At 43.7% G+C, this 15753-nt stretch overlaps 1 protein-coding gene and 1 long non-coding RNA gene across 2 annotated transcripts in view; one reads left to right on the top strand and one right to left on the bottom strand.

The window, feature by feature from the left end:
- The window catches only part of Scfd1 (sec1 family domain containing 1), a 62493-nt gene extending 61300 nt beyond the window's left edge, over nucleotides 1-1193 (top strand). Inside the window, exon 25 of the mRNA XM_041658129.1 lies at nucleotides 1005-1193. Coding sequence (XP_041514063.1) covers nucleotides 1005-1028 — 24 coding nt within the window. The 3' untranslated portion in view covers nucleotides 1029-1193. The remainder of the gene's footprint in view (nucleotides 1-1004) is intronic.
- The window catches only part of LOC121452210, a 125659-nt gene that overhangs the window by 11184 nt on the left and 98722 nt on the right, over nucleotides 1-15753 (bottom strand). The window lies entirely within an intron of this gene.

Raw genomic sequence — 15753 nt, 5'->3', positions numbered from 1 at the left:
CACCCCCTTGGCTCTTTCTTAGATGCATGGCCTCTGACCTCTTTCATTGTTGCTACGTACATACATACATACATATTCATTCTCTTCTAAACACAAATGGTTCAGTCCGTAAGATGTTACTTGTGTGCTTATGATTTCAGGGCTCAATGAGATACCCCCCATAAACTGTTTCTTCAGTAGCAGCTCAGATCTAAGTCTCTCCCATGCAGGAGTGGATTCAGGATAAGTGTGCACAGCATCTGCCACACACTGCTTTCTCAGATTTCTCCCTCACTTGTTGCCCTAAACACTGCTCTGATTCTTCAGGCGAGATAATCAACTGCAGGATTTCTGTCAGGGGTCTGCCTGCCTTGTGTAGCAGCAGTTAGGGCCTCCTTTTGGACCAAGAGCCACAAAGCCAAGGAGTCACCTAAGGTTTCCCTCCTCAGCTTAAGTCATCTCTAGAATCTTCTTGTCTGAAGTTGTTATCCCCTGCCTCTGGGGAGTTGACTTCTGTGGTCTCACTAAGCCCTTCACACTGTTGCCTCTGAAGAGTTGGTCTGATAAGAGTTAATCTATAGCCTTCACAAACTGAAGTGGGTTTGTCGTCTGCCTTTAATGACCCTTTAGGAATATAGAAGTATATGATACACTGTTAGCGCGTTTCTCTTTATAGTTTCCTCCTGAGTTTAATATCCATTACTTATGCCCAGGGTTTTCTTGTGATGTTTACATTTCTGTGCCATAACAGTGTTACTTTTGAAAAGCATATGTTAAATTATGTTGTTTGTTGAAATTAATGTTCTAAACCATGCAGTGGTGCATGCCTTTAATCCCAGCACTTGGGAGGCAGAGCCAGACGGATCTCTATGAGTTCAAGGCCAGCCTGGTCTACAAGAACTAGTTCCAAAGCTACAGAAAAACCCTGTCTCAAAAAAAAAAATTAATGTTCTAGAACTATGTAATAAGTTTTTGTGATTCAAAACTTGAAAATTATATGTATAAATTTTTTTCTTTCATTTTAGCTGTCACAGCTTGGACAAAAATAACACAGAAGAACCGTGGTGGAGCCGTCGGTTTGGATAGATGTAAAAGGAGCCAGATGTGTCCTCCTCCATCGCACCCCTAACAATGCAACCTGTCAGAATCATTCATTTTTAATAAATTCTATACTTCATAGACTGTATACTGATTAATATAATAAACCATTTCAGAAATAACTCGGCTTATTCTTGTTACAGATGAAAGCGTACATTGGAAACAAGGAGAGCCCTATGGAAGATGCTACAGTAGGTTAGGGTTAGGGGAACCAATTAGAGTTGGTGCACACTTACGCCACACACTCCAGTGTTCCTGAGGAATCCCCTCCATCTGTTTTCATCATAACTCCACCTTCTCCAGTGTTCCCTGAGGAATCTCCTCCATCTGTTTTCATCATAACTCCACCTTCTCCAGTGTTCCCTGAGGAATCCCCTCCGTCTGTTTTCATCATAACTCTACCTTCTCTAGTACTTTCCACGTTGCTTCTGGATCTTTAGGTGGAGACTTTAACAGCCACCTTACTATGTCTTCCTCCTCTGGCATGCCTATTTACTTTATCAGTAAAGACTGCTGTTTATAGTGCAGATAGAGCAACATCCGTCCCCGAGAGCTCTGAGTAACAAGTGTGCAGCTCCAGGGAGAGCAGAGGCTGCTCCTTCTCTAGTCACCTTAAATCAGAGGTTCCATAGGACCGATAGGTACAGTCTGGAGTGAGATCTGTGTTCGATGTAATGAAACATCCATTTCAGGAGTTAAAGGCACAGCAGAAATGTCTGCAGATCAGGTACAAAATTTGAAAGTATATATTAGTAAACTTTCTGCACTCAATTACGGAATGTAATTCTTCAGTGCACCTGCAGGACATTTTAAATGCTGGTCTTGCTGTGAAGCCGCTGGGATAAGTGGAATCATTTGGAGTCTTTTTACATCCCCATTTACATTAGGACCCAGTATGACTAATGGTTCAGAAGACTGTTGGGCAGTAGAGGCGTAACTTCCAACTCAGTATGAGAAGACTGGAATGAAGGCTGGAAAACACCACACACTAAAATGCACTGTTCTTCGGTCGTTTTTATAGTGCAGAAGCACGATTCAAAAGAACAGGAAACTGTCTGATACTTGTCCATCACGAAATAAGAACATATCTGTTGAAATAAGCACATTTGTTACCTTGTTAAGGCAGCCAGAGCTCACTGATGCAGAAAAGTGATGAGAATAACACGAAAAGACACAAAACCCGATCTCAGGATAAAAAGAGGCATCAGTGCTAGGACCACAGATGTCCAAGGAAGTGTGGGGAAGCTGGTTCCCTATGCCAGGATTGAGCGGTAACCACCAGATTTATCCTCCCAGCATGATCACTTTAAAACTGAACAGACTACATGGAAATTTAATCCTTTAAGATCCTGGAAATTTAACAAATCTTGTAGACCTTACAGAGAGAAAGCTGGGAGATTTAAAAGATTGCCTCCACTTCCGTGTCAGATGGCATTATAGCTAGAAATCATTCGTCTCTCTTATTGAGGCCATTCTAGGAGTCAAGATAAACAAGGATTGCCATAACACTCAGAACAGAGAGAAGGAAGTGCTGCTCATTCCACAGAGGACTGTGTGTATCAGGGAAGACGGTATTTGACTTAACACAAACAGTGGTGCTGGGAACTGAACTTGAGTCCTCTGCCAAAACAGTGCACTCTTGACCAAGCCATCTTTCCAGCCTACAGAAACAGTTTTCAAGATTATTTACTAAAATGTACAATATTTTACAAGAATATTTACTAAAATATGTCCTAGGGCTTTCAATGTTTTTTTTTTAATGTATTGAAATTTTAAAATAAATGAGCGATAGACATCTAGAGCAATTTTCACAGGGTCAGTTCCCCAGAAAACAGGCTCAGACAAGGACCGGCAAGCTTGGTCAGTTTAGAGACTTGATCAACACCTGCGGGAGAAGGGCAGGGTGCAAGAGGAAGGCAGGTGGCCATCTGAGGCACAGCAGACCCCCAAGAGAATTCCAGATGAAGTTGAAGCTTGCCCCTTTTAACAGCCCTTCACAAGCAGGCACTGATGCAGCGTTTGCCCTTGGCGTACAGTGATTCCCTAAAGGGAAATTGGCCGGTGTTGTACTGCAGAAGCTGTGCTCCAACATGCCTGCGCCTGCATGGAGGAGTGGAGAGGGAAAGGAATTGACTAAAAGTGTAGGGAGCTGCAGAGAACATGACATCAGCTTTGTCTCACCCTGCCTACATCAAAGCAAAGCTGTGTCCTACCTAAAGCAACTAAAGCAGGACTTCCAGAGAAAATGGAGACCTCCCAACCAAGTTGAGCTGTAGAAGAGCTAAACCATATTCCCATCCCCTCAGTAATGGAGAAGTTAGTATGACTAACATTTGCTCAGAAAATCCTTATCAGGTAAAAACTAGACAAAAGGTATAGGAGATAACCATTTCAAAATAAGTTGGAAAGAAGTAACTTTACCAATAAATATAATAATTTTCAAACCTGCAACTGCCAACTGCCCCACAGGTCCCTTCAGCACACTTCCAACCACCCCACTTGGTACCCAGACTTCTCACATCCTCTTCCAGGGTCTAACCAAATGTGTTCTCCTGACCTCACTAGCCACACCTTATCCTCAACCAGCCAGATCTAGCCTGGGTTTCACAACCAGTGAACCTGCCTAGTCTGGCCTTCCCTGCCTACACCACAAAGGAGCTCTATGTTTGGGACAGGATCCTCCCTGCCTAACCCCCAAACCAAAGGACTCAGTCAGACCAGACTTAGAACAGAGGCAAATCCTATACACCAGTCCAGTAGCCTCTGTCCACTTGACTTCATTTCACCCAAGGCATTTCTAACCTCTAGACCATACCCACCAGCATCTTCTCTTCTTCCTCAGCTGCTCTGTCCATAACAAACTCAGAACTAATAAAAGAAGTTGGTGTTCCCAAATCTCATCACAAAAACCCCTGCTATATGAAAGATCATGCCTGCATTATCTCTCTAAAACCTACCAGTCCTGTGGAAATGAATGCCAATGAGAATTGCTGAGATTAATTCCAGAACACATAATGTGAAAGAACAATCCAATCATAAACGTCATCAAAAATTATGGAGTTCAAGTAAAAGCCAGAGAAACAGATCAGTGAAATTGAGAATAAATGTCTGAGTGATGTTCAAGGAAAGAGGCTATTCTTAAAATACAAAACCAATGAAAAACAAAAATAAGACTGATAGAAATGACAAAGACAACCCAACACTTGAGAGTAGGTTTCCGACAGCAGATAAAAACACTGAAGAAGAGCTGAGCTGAAATGAAGATGAAATTGAAAGATCCAGAAGCTCAACTAGAAACATCAAAGCCTTACAAGTAGAACGAAGCAGAACTCAGGACTCAAAGATAAATTAGATGATCTAGAACAAATAAATATCTAAACACACACACACAGAACAACAACACAAGAAATGTGGGGGGGGGGGGAATCTTTGAATTATAGGCATAGAAGGAAAAGAATACCAAGTCAGTGGTGTAGACCAGATCTTCAACAAGATAGTAAAAGAAAACTTCCCTAAACAAAGGAAAGACACCCATACAAATAGAAGAAGCACACGTGAGAAAGACAAGTTCAGAAATGAAAAATCCTCATGGCATGTCATAGTTAAAACACTAAGAATACATAACAAAGAACGTGTATTCAGAGTGGTAAGAGAAAAAAAACACAAGTCAAGTATAAATGAAAATTCACTATAAAAACAGCTGATTTCTTTTTTTTAATATTTTTATTTATTTATTATGTATACAATATTCTGTCTACATGTATGCCTACAGGCCAGAAGAGGACACCAGACCACATTACAGATGGTTGTGAGACACCATGTGGTTGTTGGGAATTGAACTCAGGACCTTTGGAAGAGCAGGCAATGCTCTTAACCTCTGAGCCATCTCTCCAGCCCAACAGCTGATTTCTTAATGGAAACTTTGAAAGCCAGAAGAGCCTGGGGCAGTGAATTTTAAGTCCTCAAATACATTGACAGCCAACCTAAAAATATACCCAGAAAAACTATCTGTCATTACTGAAAGAAGAACTTTCCACAACATAAATAGACTAAAAGAATAATATCCAACAAACCAAACTAGAGAAAATACAGGAAGCATTTTAGGCTGAGAGGAATGAGAGCATAGCAAAGAAATGGTGAAGCCATAAAAATACCACTGAGAACAACACCGAAAAATCAATAACATAACCACAATTAACATACACATTTCTATAACTTTAAATACCAATGGCCTCCACTTTCTAATCAAAAGACACAGACTGACTGAATGGATCCAGAAAAAAAAAATTGTCTGCTAACTACAAGAGACACACATCCTAGTTTTAATGATAGGCACTGCCTTAGAGTAAAAGGACGGACAAAAGTACCCCAATCAAATGAGACCAGGAAGCAAGGTGTCAACTATCCTAATAGGACAAAATAGCCTTCAAATTAAAACTTACTGGAGAAATAAGGAACACTTAATTTAACTCAAGAGTACAGTTAACCAAGAAGACATTTTTATCCAAAACATAATTGTACTGAATTCTGGGGTGTCCAATTTCATTTTAAAAAATCTATTCCTGGATTTAAAGACATTAACATCAATTAACAGCGGGTGGTTTCACTATATACAGCCCATTGCTGTTACCTTTGCTTGTCCCCTAGAGGTAGAAGGTAAGTCTCTATTGCTGAAGATAATATGCACTTCAGTCACGGTGTAGAGACCCCTGAGCTGGAACTAGCTGGAATGCCTCCTCCCTGAGGACTAGTTTTGACTGTACCAGAAGGCACTGTGCAGGCATCGAAAGGAGGGAGGAAATCAACAATCCTACCCAGCTGTGATGCCTATGAACCACATCAGTAATCAGCATGACACAATAACCCTTAAGGGTGCAGAAGTGGCGCATACACCTTGGAAGTACCCAGCAGCTCTCTAATTGGACTTAAGACCTGCTCAACAAAAGGGAAAACCATGCCTGTTACTGGAAAGCCAGCTAAATTCTCAGTGCTAGTGAAGTGGATTTGGAGGAGACTGTAATAGTTTACTAAACAAGCAAATTCCCTAACACCAACCAAAACATTTCTCCTTATACCAACAGATAAGTGTAGTTTTCACCCCGCATCAAGGAAACTTTGCCACAGATGGAGACCAGCACAGAAATCCACAACCAATCAAAATACAGAGTTGTGGAGCCCAATCCCAGTGGACACAAGTACAAAACAATCCCAGACTTAAGGCTCAGGGAACATAGCAGAAGACAGAGTGCAAAGATTTAAGAGTCAGGAGGTCAGGGAGTTTGCATTGAGATTGTGTCTCCTGGGACTAGCAGAAGCAGCACCCAGAAAGTATTGCCAAGATGACAGCCCAAATAAGAGCTGGACAAGGATGACACCAATGGACATGCCAGTGTGAACCAGGAATAGCCCACCCATGAGGACCAAACCCACCAACTCAGGATGTCCAGCAGAACAAATGCCTTACCCAATGAGTTCACCCACATGATTTTCCTACTGGGGGAAAAGTATTAATACTTTTGTATACCATCAGAAAGGTCAATTCACATACAGTAGACAAGACTGTACTATAGAAGAAAAGGAAAACTTAAGAAATTTAGAAATGTTTGTCCTAAAACAGGAGCTTCCCGTCTGTCGCTCGTCATGCAGTTTGCACTGTGACAATTTGCGTGTTTTGCTCCTATCCTGACAGGTTCCAAACAGTGAAGTTTCAACTCATACCCTTAAAATTCATGATGTTGCCGGGTGGCGCACGCCTTTAATCCCAGCACTTGGGAGTCAGAGGCAGGCGGATTTCTGAGTTCGAGGTCAGCCTGGTCTACAGACCGAGTTCCAGGACAGGCTCCAAAGCTACACAGAGAAACCTTACCTCAAAAAAAAAAAAAAAAGAAAGAAATTCATGATGTTTACATAATATTCAAAATAAGAAGCAGCTAAACCTAAATGTCCCCACCCAGATCGTCATATTTTGGTGACAAATTTTCACAATGTTTTTGAAACGTTCCAGCATTTGGTGGGGGAGCCTCCAGGAAATGAAACTCCCAGTCTGACACATGACTAAGTGAATCTGGAAGCTGGAGCTCTGATTTGTTCCAGTGGCCACACCACATGAACAGATTAAGCAGAAAAACAAATGGGAACTAACTTTATTGAATTGCACTGGGCTCTACAGAATTAGGGAACTTCAAAAGTTCACATCCAAAGAGAGACCCCAGGACGTTACACGAGTGCCCGGTTTTAGACAGTGGCAGTTTCTTCCACCGTGGAAACCTGGAGCTCTGTAACCGTGACGCACCAGCCCACCCCTGTGCCACCGTTTCATGTGGACAGGTGGCTGCCCGTGTCATGGCCGGAGGTAACCCAGAGAATCGAGAGGCAGTTTGTGAGCTCTAGCTGTCTCCAGAGAGGATGGCTGTCTGTATCATCAGCTTCTCCCCTGTCACAGTCATTTCCCCTCATTTTATGACCCTGATATTTTCTTCCCTGATTTTCATGACTTTATATCCAGGAGAATAACAGTAGTCCATTAAAAGGTTAGATATAGAACCAAATGCACTTTGATGGATCACGAGCTACTGTCACCAAACCCAATGACCCGACTTTCATCTCTAGAATCCACATGGTAGAAGAGGAGAACGGACTTCCACGAGTTATCGCTGACCTTGTATGCATCACGGCATATGCACACCTACACATACAATCAATCAATAAGTATGTAATCTAAAAAAGAACATGAAACCATCAGTAGCCAAATAGAGCAAACTGAAGAAATTTCGTGAGCTTAAATGGGTCATTTGAAAATACGTAGCCAATGGGACTGGAGAGATGGCTCAGCGGTTAAGAGCATTGCCTGCTCTTCCAAAGGTCCTGAGTTCAATTCCCAGCAACCACATGGTGGCTCACAACCATCTGTAATGTGGTCTGGTGCCTTCTGGCCTGCAGACATACACACAGACAGAAAGTTGTATACATAATGAATAAATAAATATTTTTAAAAAAAAAAGAAAAGAAAAGAAAATACGTAGCCAAGAGGAGATGAAAGAAAAAGGAAGAGGAACTGAGACAGCTTCCAGAAACACAAATGCATTACAGGGGCAAATATCCAGGTGACTGGAAATCAAGAGGGCCATGAGAACATCAAGGGGCTTGGGACCCTTTTCCTCCTGCTGGGTTGCCTTGTCCAGCCTTGATATGAGTGAGTGTTTATGCCTAGTATTATTGTATATTGTGTTCAGTTAATATTCCTGGGAGGCCTGTTTTTTTTTTTTTTTAATTTGGGAAATGGAAGAGGAGGGAGAAACTGGGAGGAGTGGAGGAAGGGGAAACTGTAGTCGGGATGTAGTGATTGGGGTGAATTGTCTGAGGAAAAAATACATTTAAAAAAAAAATCACTGAATGAGTTTGAGCTTTGAATTAAAATAGAATTCCCAACAATTTATAAAATGCCCCTAAATGTACTGCTTCCATTTTGTACTTTATATTTATGCAAAGTGGCGCTTTCAATACTGGCAACTATAAAATCAAAATATTGGTGCTGGGCGGCCCACAGCGTGAAACATTCAGTCAAAAAATACAAATATACTTATGCAAATAATAAATATACTTATGCAAATATACTTTGCTTTTGTCTTTAATAAATGGTAAAATCATGGATATACCAAAGAATTCGTTTAAAATAAATTACTTCATGGTTTGTCATTAGTAAATGATTGATTTCTATAACAATGTTATATACTCAGGTTCACATAAAAGCTTCTCAGGCAGGAAGGACTCAGCAGTAGAAAAGGCTTCCGGCTTCCATCCTGGTCTACATGACTACAGACACATGGTTAATTTTAACCGTAGAGAAGAGAGAGGCAGAGCACTGACTGCTGCTGTAATTTTGTGTGTGTACACAAGGTGGTAACAGTGTTTACGTCCTAGAAAGGGAACAGGGTGCCAGGGGCACATGGTTACATATGGAAGAGTAACTTTAGCTCACTAAATTGAACTGTGTATCTGATGGAACACAGATATGCTTATCTTTTTCTCTCTGAAGCACCTAACATTGTCAGCTTCTCTTCTGGACCTTGTTCTATGGCTTTCTTGACTTCAAAGTACCAACAGAGTCATTTGCTCTCGAGTCTATTCCCATCAGTTTCCAAGGTTTCAACATTTTGGATAAGAACCAAGATAAGAAAAGACCATGGCAGGTAGAAATGAGAAAATGATGCAAAAATAAAAAATAATTTTAAAAACATTAATAACACAGTTTAGAAAGGTTAATTCTACTGTATATTACCATTTGAAAATAAAAAAATGGATTGCGTGGCATTCATAACACCCTGAGTTTAAGCCACAACATCACACATACGTGTGCATATATGCATACACATACACATACACACACACACACACACACACACACACCAGTTGCTCCCTGAATTCAGCTCTGGCCTCACTCCCTATTAGCTGCGTTGCCACCTTGCTAGTTGTACGTGAATTGGAGCAGCCCTTCATGGACTGTGCTAGGTACCATATATCAAGTTCAGTATCCGCTCACTGCTGTTCTTATATTCTCTGCCACACATGCCGTGAGGGAAGACCATTGCCACCCACCTGAGCAGCTGGTAGCTGTTCCCGGCAGAGGTCTATAGACCTGATAGGAGGTGGCTCCCTTGGGACGGTTCCTACCAAGAATCAGGACACCTGTGACCTCTGTGTGGTCAGACTACACAGAGACGGTGTCATTCCTGGTGTTCAAGTTGCCCCCCATGGTGTGACACGTGGTCCAGACAGCTAGACAAGATCCTGCACCTCTCAAGATACCGTAAGTGGGGTACATGGGGCAGCCTTTGCGTTCACACAGCGTTGCTCCAGTTGGAAAGACACAGCTCCTTGACAAGCTGTCGTGAAGGCAGTGGTTCTGACATCTGAGTACAAGGAAGCATTCCCCCAGCTGCAGGAACAGGAAGGGAGGAAACAAGCTGGTCGATTTTCTCATTCCTCAGCTGTCATGTGTGACTTGTTCTGCCTCCCTCCTGGCACAGCAAATGATGTGACCACTCTCCTGTGGTCTACGGGCGGCATTCATGCCAGCTGTCACCTCTCTTCTGGCTGCCCTCCTGGTCACATCTGCCAATGTCCACACCCCACACATCTGCCTTGGCCCACTCTGCATCCTGATGCATCAGGGGCATGCTCCAGGCTCGGCAAGGCCGGCAGTCAGCCTTGCCAACCCTGGCACACCACTTCCCCAGTTCAGGGAAATGGTCGGCGACCAATAGCCCTGTTGCTACCTCAGGGGGTAACCAGCCGGAGACAATCTTCTGGCTCCGGAGGTTTGTTTGCATGGGTTTCTAGTGGACTTCTTGTGATTGGAGGGAAGGCGATTCAAAGATGAGATGGACCTGAAGCTGCTGAAAACAACAAAAATTTTCCCCCAAAAGTAAAATAAGCTTCGGCATCAAAGGGAACTTTGTTCTTTGTTTCTCAGGCAAGCAGCCTCCTTGCCTAATACTTTCTTCTCCTCCCCCACCTCTTCAAGCTTGCTCCCCTCCCCACCTTTCAGATCAACAAGGTGGCCTAGGTAAAGGTCAACTTGACACAACCTAGTCATCCAAGACGTAGTCTTAATTGAAGGATCACCCAAATGAGACGGGCATAGAGGAATGTCTGATTACTAACTGATACAGGAGGGCCCAGCCCTCTGTGAGCAGCACCATTCCCTAGGCGGGTCCTGAGCCATATGAGAAAGCTACCTAAGCATGAAGCTGAGAGCAAGGAAAAGGAACACCCCGCCATGGCTTCCGCTACAAGTTCCTGCCTCAGTTCCTGCCCTGACTTCCCTCATGATGGATTGTGAATCTTGATAAAATAATCACTTTCCTTCTCTAATTTTTATTTTAATTTAAATATTTTATTGCCACAATTGAAAGGAAACTAGAGACCATTGGTTGGTAGAGTCACAGCAGGTATTCTGCTCAGAGAGACCAAACCAACTCTCAAATATTCCAGGTTAGTTTATCTCCTAGCATAAATATCCCTGTATGTTCTCATCAGGGACCATTAGCATTGAACCATTTGACCCATCGCTGCATTTAGAGACTTTGGGAGGGCAGACAGACAGACACTGATTTTCTGTGTAGTTCAAGATGACCTCAGGATGCCTGGCTTGGATTTTATGTTCTGTTTTCAATAATTGTGATGAAACTGTTGTTATTTTTAAAGGAAAGGAGTGGGTGAATAAGGCATCCTCAGAGCAGTTGGGGAGACGTTGCCATCTTAGGTAGAAGCTTCTGAATACGCAGGATCATGGAAACTCGGGAATTCAGCTTTTCTCCAAGTGTCTCAGCCTAACCACCCACACCTTCCCTCTGTCATCTCCACCAACAAGGTCCCTGCCCAGAACAGCACCCCCATGGGGTTCAAGTTAAGAGCCTGGGCCATTCTTGGATAGCTTGACCTGGCTCCAAAAGCAGGAGAGGACCATATTCTATATGCCCAGAAAATCAGACTTCTCAACACGGCTTCTTCTGCCATCCTGCCAGGGAAGCTTGTCTTGCAGAAAATGTTTACAACCAGCCAGATCTGAGAACAGGGGTGAGCTCACAAAGGGAGCAGCTTCCTTATAGAAGGTTCCTGACCCATTCTGCAAGAGTTCTTCACAGCTATGTTGGTGGGTTCCATTTGCTGAGAAGCATCTCCTGTGTAGTGTGGCCAGGGGTGTGTGCAGTGTGGCTAGGGGGAGTGTAAGTGAGGACACACTCCCCAGCATGCACACAATCACTGGGTCCATCAGCATCCTCCACATGAAAAGCCCATCAGGAGACTGTTAACATGGGAAACTCAAATCCAGCCTGCCTTTTGCTGTACAGTATTTTCTTTGGGGACCCATATAATCACTGAAGTGACTCACGGTGGACACATTTGCAGAGGCCACAACAGGGCTAAGCAGTTCATGAGCTTAAGTATCTTAAAAGCCACGTTAACCACACTTTACTATATACATAGTGTCTTGGATTAGGTCTCAATTACTGTGATAACAACTTGCAAACGCAAGTTGGAGAGAAAAAGATTTATTTCAATAGTTCACAGCTTGCAGTCCATCCTCCAGGGTTGTCAGGAAAGAGATTAATGCAGATGTCATGCAGGGGTGCTGCTTACTGGCGTTCTCCCCAGAGCTTACTCAGCCCTGCTTTCTTATAGCACCCAGGCACCACCCACAACGAGCTGGGACCTCCCACATCAATCATCAACCAAGAAAATGCCCCTGGTGGAAGCATTTTCTCAATTGCAATTCCCTCTTCCCAAATAACCTAGCTGTGTTGCGTTGACCAAACACTAACCAGCACACAGAGCAAAACAATTTACATATTAACCAACACTATGTAGATGGATCTAATTTCATTTTAAACGGAAAAAAAAGAGACACAAGAATTTCAGGTTATAGAAAACGAAGATGGTAGCTCCTTCCTGACCCCACCAAGGAGCTTTGAGGAATCTGTACCAGTGGGAAAAGGAGTCTGCTGAACCCAATGCAGCTCCAGAAGGACTAAAGGGCAGGTGAATCTCTGAGTTCGAGGTCAGCCTGGTCTACAGAGTGAGTCCAGGACAGCCAGAGCTACACAGAAAAACTCTGTCCTGAAACACACACACACACACGTCAAATCTTATGGGAAGATGCCTTTAAAACGTGGACTGACGAAATCAGAAGGAAAGAGATGGCAGAGCAGAGCCACACACAAGGAGAACACCAAATCTATGCCCTTGGCTCTCAGGCTACTGCAAGAACAAAAGTGGTTTCTCCTGAGCTGTGTAGCTGCCAGCCCTAATGACAAGAGATGTGTGGTGGCTTGAGCTGCTGCAAAAACAGGTCATTGCTGGATAGAGCCGGTCCTAAGCTAATTGGCCAGCTCCGGGCAGGAAGCCACTGCAGCTGCAGCCCCTGCAGCCAGGAGCTCTCACAGAACCTGCCCTGGGATGCCCTGCCTTGCTGCAACATCGACCTGACTCTGGGCAACCGCAGGATATCTGAGAGGAGTCTCAGCAGTGGTCCAGTATTTATGGTGCTTCACACCCGCGACCTTGAACCAGACCAATGACTTGTTGCAATGAATATTTACATGTAAATCTGTCTGGATAACTACATAGTGTGACTGTAAGAGAAACACACTGTAACTTCCATTGCCACTGAGGTGGGAAAGGTAGAGGAATGGAGCAGGGAGTGAGCAGGACAAGAGAGGTGGAACCGGAGAGAGGTGAGAGGGAAGCCTGTGATGGGTGGGAAAACATGTTACAACAGGGCTGACAGGACGGTATGCAGCGGCCTGAAGCTCGAGCTCTGACTCAAGACCCTGAACTCTCTACCAAGCTGCACGATCACCCTGGTTATGAGCAACGCGACAGGATGTCCAAGGCCAAGAACAGTTCGTTTTCTGGATTGGACCTCCTCAAAAGGCCTCTAAGGTCCAGGCTGGCCCTGGAGGCCACCTCGATATCCATAGTATGTTGCCCCAGGCTCATGTGGATGTCCACGGTCCTGCTGCAGCCAGGGCTGTGTTGATGTCCAGTGGCCTGTTACCACAGAAGGTCATGTGGATGTTTGTAGTCTGTGTTGGAGCCTGAAGCCATGTTGATGTCCACGGCCGTTCTGCTGCAGGAGGTCATGTTGAAATGTTGCCACCCAAGGCCATGGTGATGTAGTCCACGCTGCTGCTGAGGGCCATAGCTAGGTCTGAGGTCCTGCTGCCACAGGGTCTGTGTTGACATTCATGGACTTTGCTGCTGCTGAGGGGCTATGGTGTGTCTGTGGTCTCTGAAGCGACAGAGGGACATGATATCTTTGATCTGTACTGCCACTGGAGACCACACTGAGGTCCATTGCACAGGCTGACACCGGAAATCATGTGTAAGTCCAGCCATCATCCTTTAAGTTTAATTTTTGTTTATAGCTGAATAATGTTCCATTCCGTGCATGAACATCTCATTACCCATTCATCAAGCCGGGCGGTGGTGGCACACACCTTTAATCCTAATACTCAGGAAGCAGAGACAGGTGGATCTCTGTGAGTTCAAGGCCAGCCTGGTCTACAAGGACTAGTTCCAGGACAGGCTCCAAAGCTACAGAGAAACCCCATCTTGAAAAACCAAACCAAAACAAACATTACCCATTTGCCAACTGATGGACATCTAAGCTGGTTCCATTTCTCTGCTAATGTGAATAGAAGAACAACAAGTATTAATTTGAAAATATCTCTGCTAAGGCACTGGATCATGGAAAGATGGTCCAAGCTTCTGGATTGGCAGAGTTAATATCACAAAAATGGCTTACCAAAAGATTTCCACAAATTCAATGCAACACCAATTAAAGTTCTAACGTCATACTTCACAGCTCTAGAAAAAAAATAATCCAATAATTCATATGGACTCATAGAAGACCACAAATAGCCAGAGCATCCTAAGAAGAAAGAAGACACCGAGAAACATCACAATACCTGACCTCAAATGATACTGAAGAGCCACAGTAACAAAGACAGCTGGTATTGGCATAAAAACAGTCTGTTAGACTAACTGCACAGAGACAGAAATAAACAAAGGCCATGGTGCTAGAAAAACTATCATCCAGGATATGTAATTACACCCATATCTTTAAATATATATATACATTGATCAAAAGACTTTAATTTAAAACCACAAACACTGACAATGCTGGGGGAAAGCACAGTGAATCCTCTTTAAGACATTGGGGTAGGCAAGAAATTTATGCTATACCACCAGAAGCACAGAAACTCAGCCTAAGAATCAGGAGATGGAAGGATATGAAAATAAAAGTGTTTCTTCCCTGCACAGTCAACTGTCAGTGGAGCAGACAGCCAGCCCACAGAATGGGAGAAAAATTTATCAGCCATAATTCAGAGAGGGGGCTAATATCCATAATTTACAGAGAGCTAAAACAATTAACACTAAAAATAAAATAAAGCTGCTATTCAAAAAAGAGGCTAATTAATGAACAAATGGGTCTCAAAAGAAGAAACAGTGTTCAACATCCCTAGACACGGCGAGGGAGTGTGTAAAAGCATGAATGTGAGCAAGCACACTAGAACCAGGCAGTGATCGTTTGAAATCAACCCAGGCAGCAATAATGATTACAATAGCTATGTGCTGAGCATCTAACATGGGCCAAGAGTCAAGAATGGTACATGTGTGCCCCGGGTAGCAGCTGGGTAGGAACGATGACATAGAGGTGTGGACCGTGGAGTGAAAATACCACCCTTCGGCCTTGTATGCACAGTGCAGCCGAGCACGCTAGGCTGGACTGAGCGCCCATCAAACTCTGTATGCGGGCAGTAAGTGAGCCTTTACCAATAACGTGTCAGACATGAGTCACAAACAAGGGTCTAGAAAATCACCTCCAAGTGAGGAGGAAACCGGGCCTCTAAAGAAAACCTGGAGGTCTTAGAAACAAGCCGCTGGGGTAAAACAAGTTTTATCACAAAAGCTCCGGAATTCCGGTGAGAGCACTGGATGGTACCACTGTGACTTCTGCTCGCCTCCCCACAAGACTGGAAACAAGGGAGAGGAGGTCCTTCTGGCTAGAAATGATTCAGTGAGAAGATGGCTGGCTTAGTTTGTTTTGGGTTTCTGTGCTGAAGGCCATGATCAAAACAACTTAGGGAGAAAAGGGCTTATTTCAGCTTA

The sequence above is a fragment of the Microtus oregoni genome, unplaced genomic scaffold (assembly GCF_018167655.1).
Source record: "Microtus oregoni isolate MIOR12 unplaced genomic scaffold, Mior012 000009F_ref0000495, whole genome shotgun sequence".
Lineage (NCBI taxonomy): Eukaryota > Metazoa > Chordata > Mammalia > Rodentia > Cricetidae > Microtus > Microtus oregoni.
This window is presented reverse-complemented; position numbering and strand designations above follow the sequence as displayed.